Raw genomic sequence first — 13,316 nt, forward strand, 5'->3', positions numbered from 1 at the left:
TATTCATGGATTCAAAGACAAAAATAAGCTTCCTAGTTTTTTCAGTTCCCAGTCCATTTCTCAACTCTGAATGAATTAGTAATTTAACTGAACTAGTTTAATAAACTGAAATGAAGAAAATATTTCTTCTGAACCTGCAGAAGAGACTACTGCTATCGAAAGATGGTTTAGCACTTCAACAGACTTTGGTTCCAGATGCTTAGCAGTGATTTCCATCAGTTAAGTGATCTGACTTTTTTTAAAACTTCAGTGGCAAACATGTACTGCATAATATTATTATTTATTAATTTAGGCCTTAAGATAGGTTGTCATAACCTAGATTTTAATTTTAAATAGGTTTATTTTTAAAAGAAAAAATGTATTTAATTTAAATTTAAAAACCCTGATGTTTTTATTTTAATAATTGTTTTTTATCCACCTTTTATGTAACTAACACCTTCTCAGTTGGTGAACTGTACCTGTATTTGTAGGAGTGAACAGGGTTCACAAGATAGATCCCCTGCAGTGAGGGAAAAGGAAGACAGCATAGGTGTGTGTGAATAAAGGAGAATGTACAATATGCTTGCCATGTGGAGGGCTTGACAAGAATTGTGTGTTTTTTATACAACACAGGTGCTCTTGTACTTAACATGGTGTGGTCTATGCAGAGGGATTCTCACTGGCCATCTCCCATCCTATTCGTAATTGCACAACATCCTTGTGTTAACAATGGCAAGCTCCTGTATGAAAAAGTAAAATATGTCTGTCACGCTGTCTCGAGTGGCTCACGACCCAGAGTGCCAACCTCAGGGCAGGCTGTCAAAAAGCAGGGCAAACTGGTGTTATGTTCTATAACTAGACTGCACCAACCCAGTAACAAATGTGAACTCCTGGATCACTGTAACAGCATTACCATGGAGTCACAGACAGTCCCCTGGGACACTCCAGTCTATCTTGCCACCCAGGCAAGCTGGACTTAGTGATAAGTGGTCACTTATACCAAAATCACAAAATATTCAGGTTGCTTCCAGTCCCAGAAGACCAGTCACTAACACCATAGAATCATAGAATCATAGAATATAAGGGTTGGAAGGGACCCCAGAAGGTCATCTAGTCCAACCCCCTGCTCGAAGCAGGACCAATTCCCAGTTAAATCATCCCAGCCAGGGCTTTGTCAAGCCTGACCTTAAAAACCTCTAAGGAAGGAGATTCTACCACCTCCCTAGGTAACGCATTCCAGTGTTTCACCACGCTCTTAGTGAAAAAGTTTTTCCTAATATCCAATCTAAACCTCCCCCACTGCAGCTTGAGACCATTACTCCTCGTTCTGTCATCTGCTACCATTGAGAACAGTCTAGAGCCATCCTCTTTGGAACGCCCTTTCAAGTAGTTGAAAGCAGCTATCAAATCCCCCCTCATTCTTCTCTTCTGCAGGCTAAACAATCCCAGCTCCCTCAGCCTCTCCTCATAACTCATGTGTTCCAGACCCCTAATCATTTTTGTTGCCCTTCGCTGGACTCTCTCCAATTTATCCACATCCTTCTTGAAGTGTGGGGCCCAAAACTGGACACAGTACTCCAGATGAGGCCTCACCAATGTCGAATAGAGGGGAACGATCACGTCCCTCGATCTGCTTGCTATGCCCCTACTTATACATCCCAAAATGCCATTGGCCTTCTTGGCAACAAGGGTACACTGCTGACTCATATCCAGCTTCTCATCCACTGTCACCCCTAGGTCCTTTTCTGCAGAACTGCTGCAGAGCCATTCGGTCCCTAGTCTGTAGCTGTGCATTGGGTTCTTCCGTCCTAAGTGCAGGACCCTGCACTTATCCTTATTGAACCTCATCAGATTTCTTTTGGCCCAATCCTCCAATTTGTCTAGGTCCTTCTGTATCCTATCGCTCCCCTCCAGCGTATCTACCACTCCTCCCAGTTTAGTATCATCCGCAAATTTGCTGAGAGTGCAATCCACACCATCCTCCAGATCATTTATGAAGATATTGAACAAAACCGGCCCCAGGACCGACCCTTGGGGCACTCCACTTGATACCGGCTGCCAACTAGACATGGAGCCATTGATAACTACCCGTTGAGCCCGACAATCTAGCCAGCTTTCTACCCACCTTATAGTGCATTCTTCCAGCCCATACTTCCTTAACTTGCTGACAAGAATACTGTGGGAGACCGTGTCAAAAGCTTTGGGAGACCGTGTCAAAACCAGATCAATTTGTGCCTTAGATCTCACACCAAAGACAATGCTGGTAGCCAATGCTACAGAAAATGAATTCAGGATTTATTAACTAAGAAAAAGAAATTAGAGTTATTTATAGGTTAAAGCAGGCAAGATATATGCACAAATGAGTTCAGTCTATGGTTCCAAAAGATGACAAAGATGTAGTAACCTACCAACACTAAATGCCTTTTTAGCACTAGCCCAGGTTGACCCTGGGGATCTCTGCTTTTTGTTTCTTAACTTCAACCCTTGCCCAAAGAGCAAAGAGATGAAAAGCGTTCATGTTAGCTATCTTTATTTCCCTCTTCCAGAATTCAAGCTGATGGGATGTGCTTTCTCAAAAGCACCTTCATGGGTGTAATGGGGCCATTAAACCAGCCATTGTGTTGTGATGTTCCACAGTGGCCCATTTAGTCTTGATAGTTCTTCTGTATTGGTGGAGGGACCACTTTTCTTGCGTAGATTCACAAGCGAAGAGCAGGCATTTTTACACTTATAAAGCAAAACTTACAAGTTACCTTATAGTGTGGGCTACAGGCATTACAGGTAAGATTAATGCATGTAGCAATTTCCAAGCATTTTAGAGTGTAAACAGTAAACATATTTCTAACAAGCTCAGCAACTATCTTGAACAATGTTAATATAAAGGTGAACTGGTATGGTTTCCAGCTATGAATTTGTCAGTGCTCATCTGATGCCTACAACCTTGAAAAGAGCTAGCACCTGGTTTACTAGTGTCACAATGTCTATACTTTACTTTCCAGATATAAAATGAACTTGAATGCAATATTCCCTTGTGTTGGATTACCCCCAAAAGCATGTTCCCTGAATCAGTGATGTGGAATCCAAATCTGTCGTGAAGACATTTGTTGCCTTACACATTGTGATGATTTAGACCCCTTATCTTTAGGACTTTTGGCCCAATTCAATTACACGTATCTCTCTTTGGGCTTCGTGGATTTCATTACTTACCTAAGGGCACGGTCTTCCCTTTAGCTTACTAGGGCTGTAGTTCACATAATAACTGATGTTTCCCACACAAATAGGTAAGTTAGAATGTTCCCTACATGCTATCCGTGGTGAACTTTTATTGTTTCCTAACTGATAATGCCCCTTAAATGCTCCCCAGTGACACCTTTGAAATTAGTTAATGCTCCTCTGCTTGTTGCTCCTTCTCTCTCCCTTGTTGTCCCCAACACTAAAAGGATCTGTTGGAAACTCTGCTTGCTTACTTCTCTGAATAATAATAACCATACAGCTATCCTCCTGATGCACCAAGCTAATTAGAATGCAGACTTGTATGCTGGAAGGATTTGCCCTGCAGTGGAGATTGTGGAAGGAATCCCATACAAAGAAATATTCTATTAGTGTTCTAGTTTTGTAAACTGCAGCCAAGCCAGTTATTATTTTACATCTTGTAGTCATCACATCCTTAGTAATTAGCATCAAAGGCTACATTTTGCAGTGTGGTCTCTTTAAATGTAGGTGCCAAAGCTCTATTTTTGTCTTTACTTTTTGTTTGGTAGCAGATAATGGGAGAGTGAAAGGTTTCCTAACAATTTCTGACAAATCATGATATCCTTAATGAAGAAAGAACTATCCTATCTGAATGGAATGTCAGGTAGGGCAGTTTCATCATTGTATACAACAAATATCATATTAGATTGTTGTTTATTGTATTTCTTTTTCTCCTGCTTAACTCCAATCTTACTTATTCACAAAAGTGGGTAACATTTTTTCTGGCATATTGTGAGAAAATCCTGTAATCTTTTGCTATACAGCTATATCTAAGTGGCTATGCAGTTTCTAGAATAACTCCCATTTTCCTTTCCAATCACATTAATTACAAATAGCAAGAGTATTGCAAAACATTAATCAAGTTTTGTCAAGAAACAATTCAGGAAGGGCACTGAGCATAGTGTGAATGATTATCCATCTCTGGGCTTCAGAAAGGAAGACAAGGAATCACTTTTTTGTTTTTGTAATACTAAAAAATTCTTGTAAAAAGTTGCTCGCTCTCTCTCTCTCTCTCTCTCTCTTTTTAATAATCAGATTGCAAAGTGCAAAATATTCCTCTCACAAACAGAAATAGACTGGTGCTGCAGCTCTGGCTGTGAGTGCATGTACAAAATCAGAGGGAATGAAAGCTTGACTGGGCAAGTGAGACTTGTTCTCTCAGTTGACAGAAATGTATAATGGGGGGAAGTGTATAAAGTGAGTGAGGGACTTTGAACACTGTTTTTCTAGAAGGAGATTAAAAATAATTGAATATGTAGGTTTTTTTATGAATTCTGAAGTTATGATAAATAACAATATCCAAAACAAAGTCCACAAGGCATTACAACTAAGTTATCTCAGTTCTGTTACATCAATCTTGTCAGCAAATATTTAAAAACCACTAACATCCTGAAGTGAAAAGATCTCCCAAAACAGAAGTAAATCACATCTAGTGTGTTCATCATTAATCAAATTTTAAACTTGAAGGATCTAATATAACACTAGACATTTAAAAAGATGAGTCTGTCTGTTACTTACAGCACATTACAGCTGTGATGTGCAGTTTTAAACCTGTGATTCTGAATCACTTTCAGGAGCTTTAGAAAGACTCTCTTCAATGCGTATGTAATGTTACTCTATGGAAGTTCAGGTTGTACTGTTGATCAGCAGATTTTCTGTGGGGAAGGATCCTGTTATGGCTTGAGTACAGGATTGGGAATCATGAGGTCTGGTTACTATTTCTGTCTCTACTGTGTGACCTTGAGCATGTCAGGTTAACTTCTCCATGCCTATGTACAATGATGATAATACCCACTTACATCATAGGCATGTATGAGACTCAAGTCATCTAGGTTTGTAAAGGGCTTTGAGATCCTCAGAAGGCCAAAAGAAGGCTATAAAGGCCAAAGTATTATTAATTATTATTTCTGTAGCGTGGGAAATCATTGCTTTTCATTTTTGCCTGTTTCTACACCTGTGGCCTCCAAATGGGATGGGACAGAGAAATGCCAGAGTACCAGGCGAGAGGCTGTTCTCTTCTCACAGAGCCACATGCAAGCAACAACCATATGAGAAAAACAAAGCTACAATGGGCTCAGGTTTAAAGTGGCAGATAGCTGAGGTGATTCTTTGATTCTGGAAGAAGTAGCACTGTGCTCACAGAATGATCAGGGAGTGTCTCTGTCCCTGCCCTCAGAAGTGTGCAGAGCCCAAGGATCCATGAGGAAGTGCAGCACTTTCCCCGTGGAACTCATCGTGGGTGGGGGAGGGTGGGAATGCACTGGACACCACCTTGCTGGTCCTTCTAGCTTTCACCCTCCAGGCAGCACAGATCCTCCAGAAACCATGCTCCCAAAGGCTACTCTAGCTGCGATTGACTGTTCTCCACTGCCCTTCCTGGAGTAACAGGGACAGTCTAGAGTGTAACTCTGCTTTGAGTAGCATTATGTTACATGAGGAAGGCTAATTAATATACAGCAAGATCCCTAGGGAACGTACTTCATGGATTGGCTTCTCCACAGCTCCACTGCCCCACTCTCTGTTATGTCTCTCACATACAATAGCGAACCCCTCAACCATGGTAGCGTCCAGACCAGTGGTTCCCAAATTTGTTCCGCCGCTTGTGCAAGGAAAGCCACTGCCGGGCCGGGCTGGTTTGTTTACCTGCCGTGTCCTCAGGTTCAGGCGATCGCGGCTCCCACTGGCCGTGGTTCGCTGCTCCAGGCCAATGGGAGCTGCTCGAAGCCAGGCATTAGAAAGGGTATGCCAGTATAACCCTCCCAGGGTAGACGTAGCATATATTGGCTAGAATTTGTTAGCTGGTATAGCTTATACTAAATCCCCAAATGAAATAAGCTGTACTGGCAAAAAGACACTATTGCCATTGTAACTGCATCTACTCTAGGACTTTTGCCAACATAGCCATGTTGGTTAGGGGAGTGATTCTTTCATACTCCCAACTGATGTAGCTATGGTGCCAAAACTTAACTGTAGACCAGACCTCACTGACACCTAAGGCAGTTCTCTGCTTCACTGAAGTCTGGATGTATAAGATATTGAGAGCCACCTGCTTTCTCCAGAAGTCAGTGGGTGTTATAAGCTCTAGGTGTTTGTGATGTCACCTACTCTTCTGGGAGAAGCAAAGAATCTTGGAATTGAGTCTTGGCAGGTTGAAGGGGAAATGCTCTTTCATTTCAAATTTAAATTGTATTTATTTGTAATTTTAAAGCTCCAGTATGTCATTTTGTTGATGGTTTGGGATCTCACACTATCCCCATGTTTGTTGATTTATTTTTACAACCTTTCGTTTCATCTTTATAATGCCGAGTTATTGTAGCTTGTCCTCTCTTCTCACAGCAGGCTTTATGACTGTAGCATATTCACACTTGCTTTGCCGTTGTAACCTGTTGTATATTTACCTCACCCTTAAATTATAGCTGAAGTGTTTTTTTTCAGCTTTAAATCATTAATCAGATTCCAAGATGAAGCCTTTTCTCAGACTGCATTGTAAATATTATTTCAATTACAACCTAATGTGTTAGTGGCCTTTGTTGAGCACTTCCAATCTGGAAAGACTGTTTGCCAGAGAAATAAATGTTGTTTACAATAAAGACTGTTAATTGACGTTGGAATATAGGGCATAACATTGTAGAGACTGTATTTGAGGGACTGCCAGTGAAATCAGAGGGAACGTCAAGAGCTCCTTGCTACCTTTTACTTTCATGCCAAATTGTCCCCTCTGGTATGTGCATTTTCATTTCAGCCTTTACTCCAACGGAACAGTGCCACCTTCACTGTCTGAATAGCAGCTAGCACATTGTGGGAACTACCAGAGGCAAATAATAGACAAGTTTATCTGATGGCAGACTTTATCAAATTTCCTGCATTGCTCTGGACCTGGAATCTGCAGGTTTTGACTACCAAAAACCCTCAGTTGATTAGAGGACAGGCATCTCTGGTTGTGTTTATGCTTTGGCTATTAAAACTGGCTGCCTGTTAGCCTAGAAACACTCTCCTCCTTCCTGAGTGGAGGGTGAGGAAGGGGGCAGACATTGCCCAGGGGAGGTAGCTGGCTAGGAGGCATGGCTCAAGGCACTCATCAGAGGGGAACAAGAGAGGAAAGGATTCCGTGGGGATGTGTGTAGGAGGGGAGAATGCACAAGCGATGCATGGAGCGTGGGGGCAACAAGAGATATTAAGTTAAATGTCCTTGCCGTCATTCAGAAGGAATGGGGGGAGACCACCAGTTCATATGTGTGCTTTTTGTACATCTCATGGTCAATCTGAAATGCATTCACAAAAAGGGGAGTTTCCCCAGGAAGTTCAAAAATCAGGAGACAGATGCAAAACAGTGGGATTTTTTTTCTTTAACCTCATGATTGTAAAGTCAATGATGGCTTTTATTTTTAAGTCTGTCTCATGGTTTTTGAACTTGTAGCCATGGCACTACTGGAGTTGGAAGGAGATACCCTTTGGAATTTATTGGTTTGAAGACAGAGGAAGGCGTAGGAAGGATTGAACTCTGGGAAAGCTTCCAAAAATCACTATCCTAATCAGTGATCGCATGGGTCAAGCTAAGGAGCATTGTCTTGAGCTATCAAACCATTCCAAAAGGTCTTACTCAACTAGAGTCCTATTCTTGGCAGGTATCAAAGCTGTTTGTTCAGTTCCCAAACATGAACTTCTGGATCCAGTACAGAAATAACAAGGATGTTATAAGTCAGATTTGAGAAGTATTGGAAGTGCTCTCTGTGGAAGTGCCCACACCATGCTTGTAATGCGTGTGTGTACTCCACATAAAGGATAACGTCCTCCTGCTGCAAATAACTGGCATTACTTCCTTAGCTCAAGAGGTGGCAGTCTGTGCTTTGGTGTTAATGGTTTAGAGTTCAAATCTCAGTATTGAGCTGTAGTGGTTATCATTACTCTTTCACATTCCTTTTGTGTCAAAATCTAGGCCATAGTGAAAATGTCCTTGCTTTCAGGAGCACTAAATTAACTAACAACAAAGGTATAGCAACTTAAGCAGAGGAAAACTAGTGTTTGTTTTGTTCATAATTGTTATAGCCAAAAATAAATATCAACTTCTCTCCAATCTCTCTTTTTTAAAAACTCCTTTTATAAAACTGTTGTCTGAGTTCTCTGAAAGTGAGGACATTTTCAATATGCCCTAGATCTTGACACAGAAGGAATGTGAAAGTATAACGACCACCTGCAGTTCCAGGAAAAAGGATTTTGAATCAACCTGTATTTTGTTATTTTAAGCAATCATAGGCTGCTGCAGTGTAGGTGGGTATCACCTGCAGATAAGCTTTGTATTCCTGACCATGAGTCTTGTGACATTTTTTAACATTTTGGAACAAGAAGGTTGAGATGCATAGCACATTTTTGACTTGTGGTATTTCTAACCTTGTTCTTCAGTTGGAAAAGATCTTGTGTCTTTGATCTCAAGACAACTTCTATAATCTTCTCAGCAGGATCAGATAGGCAGAAAGCAATGGAACATCTCTCGGACTCACTGTATTGCATTAACAAGTACAAAATCTACTTTTGTTTGATTTTAGAAGTCAAGGTCAGTGTAGGTTAATTATTTAAAGACATTATAATATGGGAGCACGGTTACTGTTGTATGTTAAATCTGTTGAGCTACAGTGACTGATTTCTTAAGGTTTTCTATAGTAATGAATCTCTGGGCTTGGACAGCTCTGAAGTATGGAAGATTTGCCATTCCCTTGGTATCAAAGGCAAAATGCTCACAGCTCTAAAAGCATGTGGTCAATTCATTCACTGTGTTATCAGTGGGAGTTTTGTGTAAATACAGATTACAAAACTTGTCGTGAGATAAACTATGATTGGTTATTTCTCTAGTTATCTGTCCCTGCTCCTTCCCCTCTAGTCCTGCAGTGATGTCAGCCCTGGACAGAAGAGAAAGAAATTCCCTCCCAAGTTCCATCTCCCCACATTTACAAATAAAAAGATGTGTTTTTTCTAGAGGTAAACTCAGTTGGGGATCTGAAGTTCAAGCTGGGTTCTTTCTTTCTTGTACATCACCAATAACAATAAAGATTCTGCAAGCAGAACGTACCTGGGAAGGTTATAGAGGAAATGTAAGACAGAAAATAATCTAACTGGCTACCCCTATAGCTGTGCTAGTCTGCATGGCTAACAAGAATGAAATTTTATGTTAGAAATATCATCTGAAAACACCCATGCAGCAGGCTGTTGAGTGAGAAGGTGCATTTTAACCCAGTCACTTTTCTGTGACTCATAACTGTGCTTTATAGGGAGAGTTACAAAGACATACATGGATTCTAAACTGTGCACTGCATTATGAACCAGGGATAAGGAACAAAGCACAGAAAGCTTGTAAAATAGTCAAGTTCAAATTCTGCCCAGATATTTGCACCCAATTCCCACTTCATTCCGAAGGGCAGAATTTGGTTCAGGAGCTTTGCTTTTCCTTGAACTGACCATAGATCTACCCAAATAGTGGGGGAAGGAGGAATTGTCAAAAAATGTATTTAAAAATACCACAAAGGCACAAATGTTATCCACTGTTTGATTAATATTATTTTACAAACATTAACTGACCATAACAAATACCTCCTTTATTGTGATTTATAGTGCTTATTCTTTTTGTTCTTTTGGAAATTTAATGCAAAACATTTTTAAGCTAGTGAATGTTTAGTTTTTATTGGTACCCCATGTGTTTGCTTTGTGTTACTCTTTTTTGTTACATTATAAAACACTGATACTAGTGAAAGGTGCTGTTTAAAGAAATGATACTATTTTTCAAAAAAAGTCTTTAAAAATGTGGATCAAGATGACTTGTGCCTGATTTTGAAGGAAAGGCTTTACACTTCATATTGTCCTTTGCAGACCTTTTCCAAGGACTGTTTGTCCTAGGGAAAATATTACTAATGCCAGAGTCTGTGTCAACCTATGTTATTTGATGTAGCAGTGCAGTATGCTGTGTCCTAGTCATGCAAGATAAAGCTTCCCAGGGCCATATTTTCCTTGCACACCCACTGTAGCTCTTATTAAATTTCTTTAACTTTTATGATTACGAATTAGTGTAATTTGCTTGTTTATTCTGGATGCTCACTCTTTTTGAGCTATATTTTCTACTCACACGCTGGAAAAGTTACCCTCCTTTTTCCCAAGATATGGAGGAGGATTAATGTAGAATGTGCACTGAAGGGTAAATAAGAGTGGGTTTCTGTCACTTTCAGTCTAAATTGTTATGGCCCTGATCCAAAGACCATTGAATTCATAAGGTGAAATCCTGGCCGCAGTGAAGTCAAAGGTGAAACTCACATTGACTTCAATGGGGCCCAGATTTCACCCGGGCAGTTTTCCCATTGATTTCAGTGTGCTTTGGATCAGATTCTGTGTTTAAAAAAAAAAAAAAGACTGCCTTGGGAGAGAGTGGATAGGTGTATTCTGAGAGCAGATTACAGCTCTTCAGAATGAATGAAACAATCATCTAAATTCACAGTACTCATTCAAGAGCATAATCTTCTGATCTGTTGTCTATGCTGCCAGCAAAGAAGTCCTTTTGCTTTTCACTGTCAGGTGTGTTTACTTGCAAACTAACTGATGCACCCTTTCCCAGCTGTTGCTATCAAACCTGTGCTGTCATATACATTTGTTACAGGGCATTATTAATTGGTTTCTTCCCTGTAAATCAACAACCATCAGGAAGCTCCTGGATTCCTGTTTATAAAATAAAACCCATGAGGTCTATATACCTTTCCATTAATTATCTGAAGCTGTTAGGTTTTTGAATCTCTCCCATTCTGTGAAATATCATTAAAAACATCCACATTTGAAAGCTTCAAATGCCAGGTACGCTGAAGAGTGTAACAGGGAGAGCTTCTTATCTCTGTGACCTGGACAGAATCAAAAGACAGAATCAAAATCTGAGACAGTCTCTAAATGGAGGTTAATGAACAACCTAAAAGAAGGTTTCAGAGGAACAGCCGTGTTAGTCTGTATTCGCAAAAAGAAAAGGAGTACTTGTGGCACCTTAGAGACTAACCAATTTATTTGAGCATGAGCTTTCGTGAGCTACAGCTCACTTCATCAGATGTATACCGTGGAAACTGCAGCAGACTTTATATACACACAGAGAATATGAAACAATACCTCCTCCCACCCCACTGTCCTGCTGGTAATAGCTTATCTAAAGTGATCAACAGGTGGGCCATTTCCAGCACAAACCCAGGTTTTCTCACCCTCCACCCCCCCACACAAATTCACTCTCCTGCTGGTGCTAGCCCATCCAAAGTGACAACTCTTTACATAATCAAGTCGGGCTATTTCCTGCATAGATCCAGGTTTTCTCACATCCCCCCCACCCCCATACACACACAAACTCACTCTCCTGCTGGTAATAGCTCATCTAAACTGACCACTCTCCAAGTTTAAATCCAAGTTAAACCAGAACATCTGGGGGGGGGGGGTAGGAAAAAACAAGAGGAAACAGGCTACCTTGCATAATGACTTAGCCACTCCCAGTCTCTATTTAAGCCTAAATTAATAGTATCCAATTTGCAAATGAATTCCAATTCAGCAGTTTCTCGCTGGAGTCTGGATTTGAAGTTTTTTTGTTTTAAGATAGCGACCTTCATGTCTGTGATTGCGTGACCAGAGAGATTGAAGTGTTCTCCGACTGGTTTATGAATGTTATAATTCTTGACATCTGATTTGTGTCCATTTATTCTTTTACGTAGAGACTGTCCAGTTTGACCAATGTACATGGCAGAGGGGCATTGCTGGCACATGATGGCATATATCACATTGGTGGATGTGCAGGTGAACGAGCCTCTGATAGTGTGGCTGATGTTATTAGGCCCTGTGATGGTGTCCCCTGAATAGATATGTGGGCACAATTGGCAACGGGCTTTGTTGCAAGGATAAGTTCCTGGGTTAGTGGTTCTGTTGTGTGGTATGTGGTTGTTGGTGAGTATTTGCTTCAGGTTGCGGGGCTGTCTGTAGGCAAGGACTGGCCTGTCTCCCAAGACTTGTGAGAGTGTTGGGTCATCCTTTAGGATAGGTTGTAGATCCTCAAGCTTTCTTACAACTACAATACCCACCTGCAGAAGTAAAGAAACAGATTGATAGAGCCAGAAGAGTTCCCAGAAGTTACCTACTACAGGACAGGCCTAACAAAGAAAATAACAGAACGCCACTAGCGGTCACCTTCAGCCCCCAACTAAAACCCCTCCAACGCATTATTAAGGATCTACAACCTATCCTAAAGGATGACCCAACACTCTCACAAGTCTTGGGAGACAGGCCAGTCCTTGCCTACAGACAGCCCCGCAACCTGAAGCAAATACTCACCAACAACCACATACCACACAACAGAACCACTAACCCAGGAACTTATCCTTGCAACAAAGCCCGTTGCCAATTGTGCCCACATATCTACTCAGGGGACACCATCACAGGGCCTAATAACATCAGCCACACTATCAGAGGCTCGTTCACCTGCACATCCACCAATGTGATATATGCCATCATGTGCCAGCAATGCCCCTCTGCCATGTACATTGGTCAAACTGGACAGTCTCTACGTAAAAGAATAAATGGACACAAATCAGATGTCAAGAATTATAACATTCATAAACCAGTCGGAGAACACTTCAGTCTCTCTGGTCACGCAATCACAGACATGAAGGTCGCTATCTTAAAACAAAAAAACTTCAAATCCAGACTCCAGCGAGAAACTGCTGAATTGGAATTCATTTGCAAATTGGATACTATTAATTTAGGCTTAAATAGAGACTGGGAGTGGCTAAGTCATTATGCAAGGTAGCCTGTTTCCTCTTGTTTTTTCCTACCCCCCCCCCCCCAGATGTTCTGGTTTAACTTGGATTTAAACTTGGAGAGTGGTCAGTTTAGATGAGCTATTACCAGCAGGAGAGTGAGTTTGTGTGTGTATGGGGGTGGGGGGGATGTGAGAAAACCTGGATCTATGCAGGAAATAGCCCGACTTGATTATGTAAAGAGTTATCACTTTGGATGGGCTAGCACCAGCAGGAGAGTGAATTTGTGTGGGGGGGTGGAGGGTGAGAAAACCTGGGTTTGTGCTGGAAATG

At 41.1% G+C, this 13,316-nt stretch overlaps 1 protein-coding gene across 3 annotated transcripts in view; it reads left to right on the plus strand.

The window, feature by feature from the left end:
* The window catches only part of SLC35F3 (solute carrier family 35 member F3), a 285,448-nt gene that overhangs the window by 128,521 nt on the left and 143,611 nt on the right, over positions 1-13,316 (plus strand). The window contains exon 1 of one of the 3 annotated variants that reach the window (XM_048843849.2): positions 3,703-3,835. The exons of the other annotated variants lie outside the window; for them this stretch is intronic. Coding sequence (XP_048699806.1) covers positions 3,787-3,835 — 49 coding nt within the window. The 5' untranslated portion in view covers positions 3,703-3,786. Of the gene's footprint in view, positions 1-3,702; positions 3,836-13,316 lie in introns of those variants that run through there. 3 annotated transcript variants of the gene reach the window in all.

This window comes from Caretta caretta, chromosome 3 (assembly GCF_965140235.1).
Source record: "Caretta caretta isolate rCarCar2 chromosome 3, rCarCar1.hap1, whole genome shotgun sequence".
NCBI classification, from domain to species: Eukaryota; Metazoa; Chordata; order Testudines; family Cheloniidae; genus Caretta; species Caretta caretta.